We start from the raw sequence: 18,227 nt of genomic DNA, 5'->3' as shown, positions 1-18,227 counted from the left end.
CCTGATATAGTATGATTCATTTTCCTTCACTAGAGCTGTTTGTCTTATACCTTCCGTACAGTTTGAGGGGTGGTTATATTATCATCTCACTTACAAAAGAGGCCACATGGCAAGATGAGTGGGAAGCCTTGGTTAGAACTGTATTCAAACTCTCCTGTCTGAGATTTATAACCTATCTAGTGATAGGTTTATTCCATCCAGCATGGATTCCTGGAGTCTCTTCTGTCAGAGTCAGTCTCGGTGTTTGCTTCCCTGTAATTAGTCCACCATTTTCACTGCAGCTTGCTTTCCCTCTGGTCTTCAAAAATGAGAAATTTAATCCCAAATGACATTTTTCGGCTTATCTTTAGCTAAACTTTATTTATAAAACTTTACTTTCTAGAAAAACTTGGCTGGTAAGTATCAATATATGTGAAGTTGAGGCTATAGTGTATTTTTTACTACCTTGTTCCTAATTGTCATGTATTTGGTATATGAAGGAAAATCATGTGTCACTTATTTTAAGTTTTGCCTTCTCAGACTCATTAGAAAATCATGTACATACCTATTTAAGTCTTAATGTAATTTATATAATCGCAATTATAATGAATTAAGTAGAACTTATAAGATGTTTGTGTAAGAATCTTAATTTGTTTTTTGACCTAAAGCTATTTCATTGGCAGATCTTTATTTATTCTAAGTCAGTTCTTTCTAAGGCCTATGGATTTGTTATATACAATGGATTATTACCCATTTTGAATTAAACATTAAGGGAAAGACTCCTATTTAATTTGTGCTTTATGCCTTTAGTGATTTATATTTTTATATAAGACTGATGTTGGGTTTCTTATTTTTGTTGGTGTGTCTTAAAATTAACTTGATTTGAAACTCATTTTCTTTGTTTTTATTGAAGGTAAATGAAATTGCCTTCATAAATACCCTTGAAGCCCAGAATAAGCGCCATGATGTCTTATCAAAATTGAAGGAATATGAGCAAAGGCTTAATGAGTTACAGGAAGAACGTCAGCGAAGACAGGAAGAAAAACAAGCACGTGATGAGGCTGTTCAGGTAAAATTTATTCGGCAAGTAGTTATTGAGCACTTGCCATATCCTAGGCTCTAGTTAGGTGCTGATGATCCAAAAAGGAGTAAGACCTAATCTCTGATCCAAGGGTGCCTTGTTTAGTATAGCACTGTGGAAATATGAGGTTTGATTGCCAAAAGACAATGTGTACCCCTTTAGATAAGGTAATCAGTGCTTTCATCAATACATAGCAGTCATAGGTTTGAATCTCTAATCCAACCAGATGAAGGACTGAATTGGACAGATTCTTTAATCTATTCTTTTCTAATTGGGCTTTGTAAGAACATGCTTCTTCCCTTCCATTTAAAAAAGGATTGTGTTTGGACCAGTATATGTAATCTTACAGAATGGGGCAATCTTTATGCTTATGACAAGGAACATCTGTAATTTATTGGGCAATATCATCAGATACTTTAATTTCTTAGCTCTTGACCTCTGTGGTGAACCCTAATTTAGCTACCATTTCCAGGATAGGAAGAACTGTACCAGTGTTTATAAACTATTTTAGATCTTATTCAGTAGAAAGTCTTCCCCATAAGACTCTTTTAGGACTTGACATGTTTGTTTGTTTAAACTGGTGTCAAAGATTTTATTCAACTCAATTAATGGGTGAGGGATCCAGTAAAATGTTACAGTCAGCTTGAGGGAAAATTCAAATAGACCCATAAATGGGTGATCATTAATGTTGAATTTGCTGACCAGATATAAAACTGTAAAGCAGTCAGAGGCAACAATCAATAGATAACCAACCGTCCCCACAATTGTATACATTACCATAATTTTTTTAATAACTCACAGTTGAAAAATGGGAGGGAGGGAGGCAAACCATGAGAGACTCTTGAATGCTGAGAACAAACTGAGGGCTTATGGGGGTGGGGGAGAGGGGAAGAGGGCTGATGGGCATGGAGGAGGGCACTTGTGGGGATGAGCACTGGGTGTTATATGGAAACTAACTTGACAATAAACTATTAACAAATTTAAAAAAAAAAATTGTGGTCCCTAGGCTCTTAGGGAATGAATATAGTCTAATATTTTCTATCAGTCTCTATGGTAATGATTCTAAATTTCTTTTGGAGCCAGGAGTAATAGTCCCCATTTGAGAGTTTGAGGAATATCAAAGATCCTTTTCCCAGAAAAATGTACACACACACTTTGCACACAGTTCAGGTGATTCACATAACTCCTTAATTTGAGGAGAGGCTCCTAGGATATGAACTAATGGTCCTTATTAATGTCTGCTAAAGTTTGCTGCATGTTTGCTATGTTCCAGGCATTATTCTGAGGACTTCACATATGCTGCAATCATTTAATAAATGTAACACTTGAAACAGAAAAAACAAACAAAAAAACAAATATAGTTTCATTTTGTCTTGAAAAGGAGGAATTTTATGTATATATGTGTGCATGTGTTAATACTTACACACACATACATACACAGGCACTCACATACAAACCATGTATGTGTGTATATTTGTTATATATGACTATTACATGATTATTTACATATAATGACATCGTATGATCATTTACATATTACATATGATTACGCACATGAGTACTTTGATCTCTCTTCTGGACTATCTTTGGTGTTTCTCATCTGTGTCATTGTGATTTGTCAGCACTAGCCAGAATAAGCCAAGCTCACTAGGGATGAGAAGGCCAACCTCATGGGCTGAAAGGACTGCTCACATGGTGATTTCCTGGGTCAGATCACCCGTTGGGTCACCTGAATGGGCACAGTGGCCATGGTGCCCAGAGTGCATGGCAGGCAGCTCAATCATAGGGGGGCAAACTGCATAGCTTTAGCTGGAAGTCTTTCATGGAATCCAGCACCAGGCTGGCCTTTGAGGTCAAGTGTTGGTGCAAGTTTCCATCTGGAACCATGACCACCTACATGCCGGCTGCAAGGGCTGTCCCCACACCATTGGGAGCATCTTCAAAGACAAGGTGTTTCTCCATGGGAAGAGGAGGAGAAAACCTCTTTGCACAAGCTAGAAATAAGGGCTTGATATTTTTGATGTAGAGAATAGATTTTACAGTGTTCAAATATAAATGAGGACATACTTTATCTATTATGACCAATTTTTATTTGTTCATTCAGTCATCATTTATTGGGTTACTAAGTAAGCCATATATTGTGCTAAGTTCAAGGACATGAAAAGGATACATCGTTGTTCTTAATGGAGAGATGTATAAACAGGTATTAGGGTCAGTATAATAGTAAAGGCATTCTTGGAAGCACAAAGGAGAACACCATACTCAAATTGAGAGTGGCAAGGAGATGAAAAAGTGAGGAAAAGCTTCCTAGAGGGGTGATTCCTCAGCTAAGGTTTGAAAACAATAAGATAGATGCAAATGAGAGGTAGGCATTTCATGCAGGAGACGTAGGAGAGTACACTCTCTAGAGTTAGGGAACAGGTCACTTAGAGCTTTGTTACGTTAAAGATTAGAGATGTTATTAATATTTTGTGCTTTAAAAAAGTTTTTTTTCAATGTTTATTTTTGAGAGAGAGAGAGAGATAGTGTGAGTGGGGTAGGGGGAGAGAGAGAGGGAGACACAGAATCTGAAGCAGGCTCCAGGCTCTGAGCTATCAGCACAGAGCCCGATACGGGGCTCAAACTCATGGACCATGAGATCATGCATGACCTGAGCCGAAGTGAGATGCTTAACCAACTTAACCACCCAGGTGCCCCTCATGCTTCTTTATGTTACTGGTGGTCTTAGGAAATTAAAATATCAATACATTTTTAAAAGTTCATTGATTATTCTCTACTGTTTGTGAGTATTGGCAGGCATTCCCATATGCATCCTTGATCTCTATTTGATTTCAGTTCAGTTTCTTATTTTAATCTCAGTACTAAGCTAATTAATGTTAAAAAATACAGAATGATTCTGTTTTTAAAACTTCAGCTTTTCTTCTCTAAGGAGCAATTTTTATTTTTATTATTTGTAAGTTGCTTCTCTATTAACTAACTAAATGAGTAAATAAAACAGGATATTTGGAGTTTTAATAAGAGATGTCTTTTCAGTATGAGTACTGTTACTGTGCTTGGGACTGTTTTATAAAAATCATTATGTTTTGTAAATTATGTGTAACTTTTGAGGAACCAGTAGGCATTAATAATTTAGATATAATTAAGACATGATCCTTGCCTTATGGCAAACAATACAACACAATATGAAAGTGTTAGAGAACTATGTATGAGCTACAGAGTGTATCACAGGAGAGGGAATAACTAACTCGGTTGGAAGGGAAATATATGAGTAATATTGCATATTTTGAATAGACATCTTAGGATCATTAAAACATATAGTTATCTTCCTTTTAAAAATGATTACTCTTGGGGTGCCTGGGTGGCTCAGTTGTTTAAGCATCCAACTTCAGCTCAGGTCATGATCTCGCAGTTTGTGAGTTTGAGCCCTGTATCACACTCTGTGCTGACAGCTCAGAGCCTGGAGCCTGCTTTGGATTCTCTGTCTCCCTCTCTCTCTGCCCCTTCCCTATACGTGCTCTCCCTCCCTCTTTCTCTCCCTCCCTTTGTCTCTCTCTCTCAAAAATAAACATTAAAAACAAAATGATGACTTTTATTTCACAAGTTGGGGCATTTATTAAAGCTGAAAGGAAAGGAATTCTTTCCTGAAAATAGTAAGGAATTTCCTGTACTCACTAGCCCTGTAAAATTGTTTTGACTGCTTAGAATTATTTTTCTTCTTAAAAATGTGGAGGGGTGCCAGGGTGATTCAGTAAGTTGAATGTCAGCTTTCGGCTCAGGTCATGATCTCACAGTTGTGGAATCGAGCCTCACATCAGGCTCTGTGCTGACAACATGGAGCCTCCTTGGGATTCTCTCTCTCTGCCTTTCCCCTGCTTGCCCACGCTCTCTCTGTCTCTCTCTCAAAATAAATAAACATTTTTAAAATGTGGAAATTTCCTATGGATTTAATTTTCAATAAAAAATTAAGAATTTATCAAGTTTAATCAACTGATACTGATATTAGAAAAGTCCGCTGGTAATGTATAACATATTTATAATTTAAAAATTTTTTAATGGGTAGTCATTACTACTAGTGTCTACTAAGGTACTAATGCCAAGCATTCTGTAGATTCATAATAGTAAGGTTCTCTGTGTGCTCTTCTTTCCCTAGTTTCACTTTTTAACATTCTCACAAACTGTTACAGTCAATTGGGACCCTTTTTTCTTGTGAGTAAAATATTAAGTATGATGTCATCATAATATTCTCAAATTGCCAGTTTTGTTATGTAAATTCTTGCTTAGTTGTAAGTTCAATTTCCTTAGATAGTCTGCCTGCCCTTTTGCCCTAATCATTGGAATTGTAGGCATAAAGAGTGTGTAGGGGTTTGCAATATCCATTCTTAGGCTGCCATAAACAAATACCTGACTGATATAAGCAAAGTTTGTGGGGATTTCAGAGGTTTCAGAAGGCTTAAGAGTGAGGTCTATCTTTCTAACTCATTTGCTGCAGGTTGATATTCCTTTTTGTATGTATATGAATTTATAATGCATGTTATTTTATAAAGTTATGCTTCATTTAACAGATATTCATGGAACTCTTGCCCTGTGCAAGTTGCTGATGTAGAGTACAACGTTTCCTATTTTTAGGAAACTTAGATTTTAGAAAGGAAAATACTAGTTGTACTTAGTAATTTTATTCATTTGCTATAGTTACAGTTATCTTTTCTATTTATATTAAAAACCAATGAAAATATTGAATATTTTTGAAGCCATTTCTATTGGTACAATGTTGGAGTATGTCTTAGATACATTAATAAAATCACAAGTTGATATTATACTTACACATTCAACTTGACTGCATTGCACATACACATAAAAAATATATATCCATATATTTCATTTATAAGACCATTTTATAATTTTTGAAACTATATTTTTAAAGCTGTTAGTTTTATAAAATGTGAAATGAAAAGTTCTGGTTTAGTTCTTTATATTTAATACCTAAGCTTATTGTATTTTACTGTGAAACTTGTGTTTTCAAACATAATACAGATTTCTTAAGGTTTTATTTTAATTAAAGTTAACATACAGTGTTATATTATTTTCAGGTATAACGATATACTGATTTAACAATATCATACATCACCCAGCGCACATCACAGCAAGTGCACTTCTTAACCCCCACCACCGATTTTACCCATCCTGCACCCACCTCTCCTCTGGTAACCTTAGTTGGTTCTCTGTAGTTAAGAGTCTTTTTCTTGGTTTGCCTCTCTCTCTATTTTTCTTTCCTTTGTGTGTTTGTTTTGTTTCTTAAATTGCACATATGATATGGTGTTTATCTTTGACTGACTTAACTTCCCTTAGCATTATACTCTCTTGCTCCGTCCATGTTGTCACAACTGGCAATATTTTCCCTTTTTTATGGCAGAATAATATTTCATTGTATATATACATACTACATCTTCTTTATCCACTCATCCATTGATAAACACTTGGCCTGCTTCCAAATCTTTGGTATTGTACATAAACATAAGGGTGCGTGTTTGAATTAGTGTTTTTGTTTTCTTTGTGTGAATACCCAATATTGGCAATTGCTGCATTATATGGTAGTACTTTTAACTTTCTGAGGAACCGCCATACTGTTTTCCAGAATGGCTGCACCAGTTTGCATTCCCACCAGCAGTGCAAGAGGGTTCCCCTTTCTGGACATCCTTACCAACACCTGTTGTTTCTTGTGTCTTTGACATATATTTTTCAGTTCATCCCCATTCCCCAGGTAGCTCACACAGCCTCTCCCTGGCTCCTAGTCTTTATGATTAATGGAATACACTGCTGTAGTTTCTAATTACCTCTTATACAGCAAGTCATTTTACCTTAAAGACCCCCCAGTTTGTTGTGATGCTAAAATTGCTAATATAGGTAAATACTTAGCAAAGTGTTTAGCATAGTAAGTGCCCAGTAAGTGATAGAAAAAAAATACTAAAGCAGTTTAAGAGAACACTGAGGAGACATGTGAATACTTCTAATACTTAATTAAGCTCACTATATTAACTTCATACCTATAAGAAGCCCTGTCTGACCCAGTGGAAGAAACCCTTTTTAAACTAGTAAGCTAGTTAAGGGTAAGCTAGTAAGCCCCTGGAGGGGGCCCAGAGAAGGAAGGGATGGGAATGACAGGGAATGCACTGATTTCAGGAAGCCATATGTGGCAGATTACAGACTACTTGAGGCATACAATTAGGTTTTAAATATATTCTTGGAGTGCCTGGGTGGCTCAGTCGGTTAAGCATCCACCATTGGATCAGGTCATGATCTCACAGTTCATGGGTTTGAGCCCAGCATCGGGCTCTGTGCTGACAACCCGCTCAGAGCCTGAAGTCTGTTTTGGATTCTGTGTCTCCCTCTCTCTGACCCTCCCGTGCTCAAGCTATCTCTCTCTCTCCCTCTCTCTCAGAAATAAATAAAACATTAAAAAAATATATTCTTTACTGTCAGGTAGAGTAATCATGAACTGGTTATAGCTCTTCTCATTACTAAGTGAGCATAATATATAGAAAATTTTCTAGTATATATAAGATCTCAAACTCTTTAAGACTGAAAACAACAAAATCTGGCACAGAAAATTATTTCCAGTGAAGAAAATATAAACAAAAGAGTTTTCTCTTAAACTCATATTTACTTGCAGTGAAAAAAAATTTGCATTGGCAACCTATTGAATGGGAGAGGTATTTGTGAATGACATATCCACAAATGGTTAATATCCAATATGTATAAAGAACTAACATCCAACACCCAGATATCAAATAATTCAGTTAACAAGTGAGCAAAACATGAACAGACATTTTTCTAAAAAGACACCCAGATGGCTAACAGAGGCATGAAAAGATGTTCATTATCACTCATCATCTGGGAAATACAAATCAAACCTACAATGAGATATTACCTCACACCCCTCAGAATGGCTAAAATCCACAGCACAAGAAACAACAGGTGTTGGTGAAGATGTGTAGAAAATGAAAGCCTCTTTCACTGTTGGTAGGAATGCAAACTGGTGTAGCCATTCTGGAAAACAGTATAGATGTTCCTCAAAAAGTTAAAAATAGAACTACCCTGTAATCCAACAAATCACACTATTTTGTTTTTACACAAAGAATACAAAAACACTAATTCAAACATGCCCCCCCCCATGTTTATGGCAACATTATGTACATTAGCCAAGATATGGAAGGAGCCCAAGTACCCATCAGCTGATGTGTAGATAAAGAAGGAATGGAATATTATTCAGCCATAACAAAGAATGAAATTTTGCCATTTGCAACGACCTGGATGGAGTTAGAGGTATAATGCTAAGCGAAGTAAGTCAGAGAAAGACAGATACCATATGATTTCACTCATATGTGCAGTTTAAGAAACAAATGAGCAGGGGCGCCTGGGTGGCTTAGTCGGTTAAGCGTCTGACTTTCGCTTAGGTCATGATCTCGCGGTAGTGGGTTCGAGCCCCGCGTCGGGCTCTGTGCTGACTGCCAGCTCAGAGCCTGGAGCTTATTTCGGAGTCTGTGTCTCCCTCTCTCTCTGACCCTCCCCTCTTCACCCTATCTCTCTCTCTCTCTCCTAGAAATAAATAAAAATATTAAAAAAAAAAAAAAAGAAACAAATGAGCGAAAAAAACAAAACCAAAACCAAGAAACAGACTCTTAACTATAGAGAACCAATTGATGGTTACCAAAGGGGAGGTGCATGGGACAATGGATGGGTGAGATACAGGTGGTGGGAATTAAGGAGTACACTTGTGATGAGCACCGAGTGATTAAAATAAAAACTTTAGAAAAATAAATAATAGAAATGAAAACAGTATCGTTAAGAGAAAATGAAGATGTGATAATATATACATTTTTCTCAAAGAATAATAATTTCAAGATAGTCTTGAAATTTACTCATAATTCTGTACTTATAAATATGGAGATTGATAGTTTGAAAAAGCTACTAAAAGACATTGAACATAAGATAAAAATGTCAACAAATGGTTTTACTAAAACAAAACAAAGGTATTAAGAACCTTGATGGCAACAAAGTCTTCAAACACATGACTGAAAAATTTTCTGGGTTATATAGTAAAAGAGTCTTCATATAAAAAGTGTATTTAAAATGCCAACTGGAAAAAATAAAACTATGTGCACAAGAAAAAAAAATATCAATATAGATAGTAATATGGGGAAAGTGAGTGAAGTACTCCTAGTAGGCAAAAATATACATAGGACATAGTATTTCACAGTAGTTTGATTAAGTATCTTCTGTGTTAATGATGAGGATGATAAATAATTAATGAAACTTTACTATAGGCCAAGCCCTCTGGTAAGTATTCTTTATGTATTACCTTATTTATTCTTTATAATATCTAAAGACAGTTAGTGCTATTGTTTTTGTCTTCCAGAAAACTAAGGTGCAGTTACAATATAACTAGACCAGAGTCTCTGAGCCAGTTAAAAATAGGTTCATGAAATAAAAATCATGGAATCTGACCCAGTTCCCACTTTCTTACCCACTATGTTGTATTATGATACCTCTTTTTCCTTGCCACAAGTTATTTTTTTCATTTAACTCCTTCATGAATGCTTAAATCAAAAATCTGTTAACTACATTTTTTCATCATATTCTGGTATTTCTGAAACCGTTTGTAAAATAAAAGTTTATTTTGAAAAAAAAAAAAAAAAGATTTTTCTCAACCAAAAACTGAGGCATTGTGTCATCAGTAGCTCTACTTTGCAAAAAACATGTTTAAAATTCTTTTAGTCCTACAGAAAGGAAGAAAGAGAAATGTAATAAATCAACATAATAAAATACTAAAAAAAAAAAAAAAAAAGGCTCTAGAAATAATTAACCATAAAGTACATATTAGGTTCTCACAGAATATGAATAACATAGTAGCTGCTTCAAAGAGCACTTATTCTTATAATTATGTGTAACAATGGCAAATGACATGTGAAAGCCAGGTTATCATTGATACTTGATTTTTTAAAAATTCCAGGTAGCATACCTAGTAGCAAGGATCTACTTGACTTGAATATCTAAATTTATGTCAAAACTGTGTCTCTTTTAATCATTTTTACTTTACACATAATTCTAACATTTTAAAACATTTCTGACTATAGGAACGCAAGAGAGCTCTAGAGGCAGAACGGCAGGCCCGTGTAGAAGAATTGTTAATGAAAAGGAAAGAACAAGAAGCCCGAATTGAACAACAGAGGCAAGAAAAGGAAAAAGCCCGTGAGGATGCAGCCCGAGAAAGAGCTAGGTACCTCATTTGCTATCATGATTTTGATCCTGATGAACATTTTGCAATGAGTGGATATTCATATCAAGTCTTAAAGTCATTTGCTGTCATGTGGATTTTTAAAGAAAGAGTCACAAATACAGAAATGTACTGAATTTTGATTTCCAGGAATTATGTCATTGTACTTAAAACAGAAACCTTTTGAATCTTCCTATCAAATGGGAAACTTGATGTTTCAGGATTTTTTACTGCAAGAAATAGAATTTGATAGAATAGAATTTGCTAGCTTAAGCAGGGAGAGTGTTTTGGAAAATATTGGGAGTATAAGTGATAGGAAGTTAGAAGAACAGGCTTGGAAATAATCAAGCATCAAAGGCTAGGTCACAAGAGCCACAGTGGTAGTATTTTGATGGAAACAGTGTAGTCAGTGTATTGCCACTCTGATTATGGTAAATGACCTTCAGCCACTGCCACGTTTTAAAATCACTTGCTTAAGATTCAAAGACCAGGAAAAGTCATTTAATTGGACAAGTCTAAGTCACTTTTGGTTGCTGTACACCTTTCTGATGTGATATTTTCTGACTTCTTAATTTGGGCAAATTTAGTGGATGTGAAAACATAACTCTTTGTGGTTTTAATGTGCTTTCTGTCCAAGATTAGTAATAAGGCTGAGCAACTTTGCTCATAACTTACCAGCTACTCTCTCTCTCTCTCTCTCTCTCTTTTTATTTTCTTTTTCTTTTAAAGTTTATTGTCAAGTTGGTTTCCATATAACATCCAGTGCTCATCCCAACAAGTGCTCTCCTTCATGCTCTCTCTCTCTTTTAATGTAAAGTGCCTATTCAAGTTCTTTGTTCATTTCTCTATTGGGATCTTTTTTTCTTGATATTTAGGAATTATCTTTACTAGATACCAGTTCTTTGTCAGATACATATGTTGCAAATATTTGTAAGTTGTGGGTTTCCTGTTCATTCTCTTTGTGGTGTCTTTTAGAATAATTCTCTTTTTAAGTTTGTATTTAAATTCCAGTTAGCTAATATACAGTGTAATATTAGTTTTGGGTGTAGAATATAGTGATTCAACAATTTCATACAACACCCAGTGCTCATCACAACAGATGCACTCCTTAGTCCCATCACCTATTTAACCACCGCCCACCTGATTAATTCTTGATGACAGTGTAGTAAAACTCAACAATCTTTGCGATTTCTGATTTTTGATCTTATTTATGAAATCATTTCCTCTCTGGAATCCTAAAGTATTCTTTAAAATGTTGTAGTCTTTTTTTTTTTTTTTAAATAGTAAAGTCTTTATCTAGAATTCATTTAATTGTATGGGTTGAGCTAGGAATCCAATTTCATTTTTTTTCTCCATGTGGAAACCCTATTCTAAGACACTTTATTGAAACAGCAGTTTTTTTCCCTATAGATCTACAAAACTTTCTTAAATAAATGAAACTTATTTATTTGTATGCATGTATGTATGGTTCTGTTTGTAGGCTCTATCTTTATTTGTTTACATTTGTTTGCTTATTTATTTGTATGCATGTATGCATGGTTCTGTTTGTAGGCTCTATCTTAATTTATCTGTTCACATCCAGGTTAGTTAGCATATAGTGCTGTAATGATTTCAAGAGTAAATTCCAGTGATTCATCTCCTGCGTATAACACCCATTGCTCATCCCAACAATTATCCTCTCTAATGGTCCTTACCCATTTAGCCCATCCCCCCCACACCCCCTCCAGCAAAAACTCTGTATTTACGAGTGTCTTATGTTTTGTCTTCCTGCTTTTGTTCTTATATTTTGCTTCCATTCCCTTGTGTTCATCTGTTTTGTATCTTAAATTCCTCACATGAGTGAAGTCATATGATATTTGTCTTTCTTTGACTGGCTAATTTTGCATAGTGCAATACCCTCTAGTTCCAGCCACATAGTTGCAAATGGCAAGATTTCATTATTTTTGATTGCTGAGTAATACTCCACTGTATATATATACATATACCACATCTTCTTTATCCATTCATCCTTCAATGGACATTTGGACTCTTTCCATACTTTGGCTGTTGTTGATAGCGCTGCTGTAAACATTGGGGTTTATAGCCCCTTTGACACAGCACACCTGTATGCCTTGTATAAATACCCAGTAGTGCAGTTGCTGGGTTGCAAGGTGGTTCTATTTTTAATTTTCTAAGGAACCTCCATACTGTTTTCCAGAGTGGCTCCACCAGTTTGCATTTCCACATGGCAGTGCAAAAAAGATGATCTTTCCCTACATCCTCTCCAACGTCTGTTTGTGCTTGAATTGTTTATTTAGCCATTCTGAGAAGTGTGAGGTTTTAGTTTGCATTTCCCTGCTGAGTGATGTTGAGCATTTTTTCATATGCCTATCAGCCATCTGGATGCCTTCTTTCGAGAAGTGTCTATTCATGTCTTTTGCCCATTTCTTCACTGGATTATTTGTTTTTTGGGTGTTGAGTTTGATAAGTTCTTTATAGATTTTGGATACTAACCCTTTATCTGATATGTCATTTGCAGATGTCTTCTCCCATTCTGTCAGTTGCCTTTTAGTTTTGCTGATTGTTTCCTTCGGTGTGCAGATTCTATTTTGATGAGGTCCCAATAGTTCATTTTTTACTTCTGTTTCCTTTGCGTCTGGAGACATGTTGAATAAGAAGTTGCTGCAGCCGAGGTCAAAGAGATTTTTGCCTGCATTCTCCTCTAGGATTTTGATGATTTCCTGTCTTACATTGAGGTCTTCCATCCATTTTAGTTTATTTTTGTGTATGGCATAAGAAAGTGGTCCAGGTTCATTTTTCTGTGTGCCACTGTCCAGTTTACCCAGTACCATTTGCTGAAAGGACTGTCTTTAATCCACTGGATATTCTTTCCTGCTTTGTCAAAGATTAGTTGACTATATGTTTCTGGGTCCATTTCTGGGTTCTCTATTCTGTTCCATTGATCTGAATGTCTGTTTTTGTGCCAGTACCATACTGTCTTGATGATTACAGATTTTGTAATACAGCTTGAAATCTGGAATTGTGATGTCTCCAGCTTTGCTTTTCTTTTTCAGGATTGCTTTGGCTATTCGGGGTCTTTTCTCTGTCCATGCACATTATAGGTTTGTTTGTTCTAATTCTGTGAAGAATGCTGGTGTTATTTTGATGGGGATACCATTGAATATGTAGACTGCCTTTGCTAGTATTGACATTTTAACAATATTTATTCTTCCAATCCACGAGCATGGAATATTTTCCCTTTTTTGTGTGTCTTCTTCAGTTTCTTTCATAAGCTTTCTATAATTTTCACTGTATAGATTTTTCACCATTAGGTTTATTCCTAGATATTTTATGGCTTTTGATGCCACTGTAAATGGGATTGATACCTTGATTTCTCTTTCATTATTGGTATATAAGAATGCAACCGGGGCGCCTGGGTGGCTTAGTCGGTTAAGCGTCCGACTTTCGCTTAGGTCATGATCTCGCGGTTCGTGGGTTCGAGCCCCGCGTCGGGCTCTGTGCTGACTGCCAGCTCAGAGCCTGGAGCTTGTTTCAGTCTGTGTCTCCCTCTCTCTCTGACCCTCCCCTGCTCACGCTGTCTCTCTCTCTCTCCTAGAAATAAATAAAACATAAAAAAAAAAAAAGAATGCAACCAATGTCTGTGCATTGATTTTATATCTGTGACTTTGCTGAATTCATGTATCAGGTTTAGCAGTTTTTTGGTATAATCTTTTGGGTTTTCCACATAGAGTATCATGTCATCTGCGAAGAGTGAAAGTTTGATACCCTCCTTGCTAATTTGGATGCGTCTTATTCCTTTGTGTTGCCTGATTCCTGAGGCTGACTTCCAACACTATGTTGAATAACAGTGGTGAGCATGGACATCCCTGTCTTATTCCTGACTTTTGGGGGAAAGCTCTCAGTTTTTCCCCATTTAGGATAATATTAGCAGTGAGTCTTTCATATATGGCTCTTTCATATATGGCTTTTACGATCTTGAGGTATGATCCTTCTATCCCTACATTCTTTTTTTTTTTTTTTAATGTTTTTTTTTTTTTTAATTTANTCACAGATTGAAACAGGCTCCAGGCTCTGAGCTGGCAGTCAGCACAGAGCCCGACGCGGGGCTCGAACCCACGAACCGCGAGATCATGACCTAAGCGAAAGTCGGACGCTTAACCGACTAAGCCACCCAGGCGCCCCTATCCCTACATTCTTGACGGTTTTTATCAAGAAACGATGCTGTATTTTGTCAAATGCTTTCTCTGCATCTATTGAGAGGATCATGTGGTTCTTGTCCTTTCTTTTATTGATGTGGTGAATCACATTGATTGTTTTGTGGATATTGAACCTGCCCTGCATCTCGAGTGTAAATCCCACTTGGTCATGGCGAATAATTCTTTTAATGTATTGTTAGATCTGGTTGGCTAATATCTTGTTGAGGATTTTTGCATCCAGGTTCATCAGGGAAATTGGTCTGTAGTCCTCCTTTTTAGAGGGGTCTTAGTCTGGTTTTGGAATCAAGGTAATGCTGGCTTTGTAAAATGAGTTCGGAAGTTTTCCTTCCATTTCTATTTTTTTCGAACAGCTTCAAAGGAATAATTATTAACTCTCTTTACATATTTGGTAGAATTTCCCTGAAAAGCCATCTGGCCCTAGACTCTTGTTTTTTGGGAGATTTTTGATCACTAATTTGATTTATTTACTAATTATAGGTCTGTTCAAATGTTTTATTTCTTCTTGTGTTAGTTTTGGTAGTTTACATATTTCTAGGAATTTGTCCATACCTTCCAAATTGCCCATTTTATTGGCGTATAATTGCTCATAATATTTTCTTATCATTGTTTGTTTTTCTGCTGTGTTGATTATGATCTCTACTCTTTCATTCATGATTTTATTTATTTGGGTCCTTTCCTTCTTTGTGATCAAATTAGCTAGAGGGTTATTAATTTTGTTAATTCTTTCAAAGAACCAGCTTCTGGTTTCATTGATCTGTTCTACTGGGTTTTTTTTTTTGGTTTTTGATAGCATTGATTTCTGCTCTAATCTTTATTATTTACTTTCCTCTGCTGGTTTTGGGTTTTACTTGCTGTTCTTTTTCCAGTTCTTTAAGGTGTAAGGTTAGGCTATGTATCTGAGACTTTTCTTCATTCTTTAGGAAGGCCTGGATTGCTATATACTTACCTCTTATAACTGCCTTTGCTGCGTCCCAGAGATTTGGGGTTGTGGTGTTACCATTTTCATTGGCTTCAATGTACTTTTTAAATTTCCTTTTAAACTTCTTGGTTAGCCCATTCATTCTTTAGTAGAATGTTCTTCAGTCTCCAGGTATTTGTTATCTTTCCAAATTTTTTCTTGTGGTTGATTTTGAGTTTCATAGCATTGTAGTCTGATAATATGCACAATATGATCTCGATCTTTTTGTGCTTGTTGAGGGCTGATTTATGTCCCAGTATGTGATCTATTCTGGAGAATGTTCCATGTGCACTGGAGAAGAATGTATATTCCATTGTTTTAGGATGAAATGTTCTGAATATATCTGTTAAGTCCATCTGTCTAGTATGTCTTTCAAAGCCATTGTTTTCTTGTTGATTTTTCTGTTTAGATGATCTGCCCATTGCTGTAAGTAGAGGTGTTGGAGTCCCCTACTATTATGGTATTATTATCAGTGAGTTTCCGTATGTCTGTGATTAATTGATTTATATATTTGCTCTCATGTTTGGGGTATAATTGTTTACAGTTGTTATGTCTTCTTGGTGGATACACCACTTAATTATGATATAATGCCCTTCTTTTTTTTTTTTTTTAATGTTTTATTTATTTCTAGGAGAGAGAGAGAGAGAGAGCGTGAGCAGGGGAGGGTCAGAGAGAGAGGGAGTGACAGACTCCGAAACAGGCTCCAGGCTCTGAGCTGGCAGTCAGCACAGAGCCCGACGTGGGGCTCAAACCCACGAACCGCGAGATCATGACCTAAGCGAAAGTTGGACGCTCAACCGACTAAACCACCCAGGCGCCCCGATATAATGCCTTTCTTAATCTCTTCATGGTCTTTATTTTAAAATCTAAGTTTTCTGGCTTTCTTTTGGTGACTATTAGCATTATAGATGGTTCTCCATCCCTTTACTTTCAATCTGAAGGTGTCTTTAGGTCTAAAATGGGTCTCTTGTAAACAGCATATAGATGCATCTAGTTTTCTTATCCATTCTATTACCCTATGACTTTTGATAGGAGCATTTAGTCCATTGACATTTAGAGAAAGTAGTGAAAGATATGAATTTATTGCCATTATGTTCCATGTAGAGTTGGAGTTTCTGGTGGTTTTCTCTGGTCCTTTCTAGTCTTTGTTGCTTTTGGTCTTTTCTTTCTTTCTTTTCTTCGCCGTCCCTCCCCCCCACCCCCCCGAGAATCTCCCTTAATATTTACTGCAGGGTGATTTATTTGTCATGAACTCCTTTAGCATTTGTTTTGGAAAATTTTTTTCTCTCCTTCTATTTTGAATGACAGCCTTGCTGGATAAAGAATTCTTGTCTGCATATTTTTCTGATTTAGCACATTGAATATATCCTGCCACTCCTTTCTGGCTTGCCAAGTTTCTGTGGATGGGACTGCTGCGAACTTGATCTGTCTTCCTTTTTAAGTTAAGGACTTTTTCCCCTTGCTGCTCTCATAATTCTTTCCTTGCTTGAGTATTTTGTGAATTTGATTATGATATGCATTTTTGATGGTCAGTTTTTGTTGAATCTAATGGGAGTTCTGTGTTCCTGGATTTTGATGTCTGTCTTTCCCCAGGTTAGGAAAGTTTTCCACTATGATTTGCTCACATAAACCTTCTACCTGTTTTTCTCTCTCTTCATCTTCTGGGACCCCTGTGATTTGGATGTTACTCCTTTCTAATGAGTCACTGAATTCTTTAATTCTTATACTGTGCTGTTTTGCCTTAGTTTCCCTCTTCTGCTACATTTTTCTCCATAAGTTTGCCCTCTGTGTTGCTTATTTGCTGCTCTGCTTCATCCATCTTTGCCATCATGGAATGCATTTGGGATTGAATCTCAGTTACAGCATTTTTAATTTCATTCTGACAAGATTTTACTTCTTTTATCTCCTCATAAAGGGATTCTATGCTTTTTTGCAAACCCAGCTAATATTCTTATTATTGTGGTTCTAAATTCTGGTTCAGACATCTTTCTTGTATCTGTGTCGATTAAGTCCCTGGCTGTCATTTCTTTCTGTTCTTTATTTTGTGGTGAATTCCTTCATTTCGTCATTTTGAAGGAGGAAAAAGAGTTAATAAAATAAAAAATTAAGTAAATAAAAATTTAAAAATTAAAAACTACAAAAAATAAAAAAGAGGATGCTAGATCCTAGGTGTGTTTTGGCCTGGTTGTTAAAAGAAGCTTGATAGAATAGAGAATAAAGAGAAGGAAAAGAAAAGAAAAGAAAAGAAAAGAAAAGAAAAGAAAAGAAAAGAGAAAAAGAGGAAAATATTTGAAAATTTTAAAAATGAATAAAGTAGAATAAGATGGAATGGTAAAAGTAAGATAGAATTTTAAAATTTTACAAAAATATAAATATAGTAGAAAAAAATTAAAGAAAAATATTTTTTATAAAATAGAAAATAAAAATGAATTTTTCTGTCTGTATTCAAGAATAAGAAAACAATAGAAAAAATTGATGGACCAGAGAACAGAATGAAATACAATTGAAATTACATCCAGTTTCCCCTAGGAGTCAAACTATGAAGCCCTTTATAATCCATAAACTAAGCAGGTGGAGAGATTTGTGTTGTTCTTCTAGAGCACAGTTGGCCCAGTTGGGTGGGGCTTGGTGTAGTGGCTCCATTCTCCAGTAGATAGTGCTGCTTAATTTACTGGGGTGGGTCTTTGTGGTGCATGTAGGCACATATGCACATGTGTGGGA

At 35.9% G+C, this 18,227-nt stretch overlaps 1 protein-coding gene across 3 annotated transcripts in view; it reads left to right on the top strand.

Moving 5' to 3' along the window:
* Positions 1–18,227, top strand: part of SCAPER (S-phase cyclin A associated protein in the ER) — a 514,984-nt gene that overhangs the window by 159,657 nt on the left and 337,100 nt on the right. For all 3 annotated transcript variants that reach the window (XM_039238174.1, XM_039238172.1, XM_039238173.1), the window contains 2 exons: positions 893–1,048; positions 10,192–10,334. In XM_039238174.1, the coding sequence (XP_039094105.1) occupies positions 893–1,048; positions 10,192–10,334 (299 nt within the window). The remainder of the gene's footprint in view (positions 1–892; positions 1,049–10,191; positions 10,335–18,227) is intronic.

The sequence above is a fragment of the Hyaena hyaena genome, unplaced genomic scaffold, assembly GCF_003009895.1.
Source record: "Hyaena hyaena isolate Hyena2069 unplaced genomic scaffold, ASM300989v1 scaffold_137, whole genome shotgun sequence".
In the NCBI taxonomy this organism is placed as follows: Eukaryota; Metazoa; Chordata; class Mammalia; order Carnivora; family Hyaenidae; genus Hyaena; species Hyaena hyaena.
This window is presented reverse-complemented; position numbering and strand designations above follow the sequence as displayed.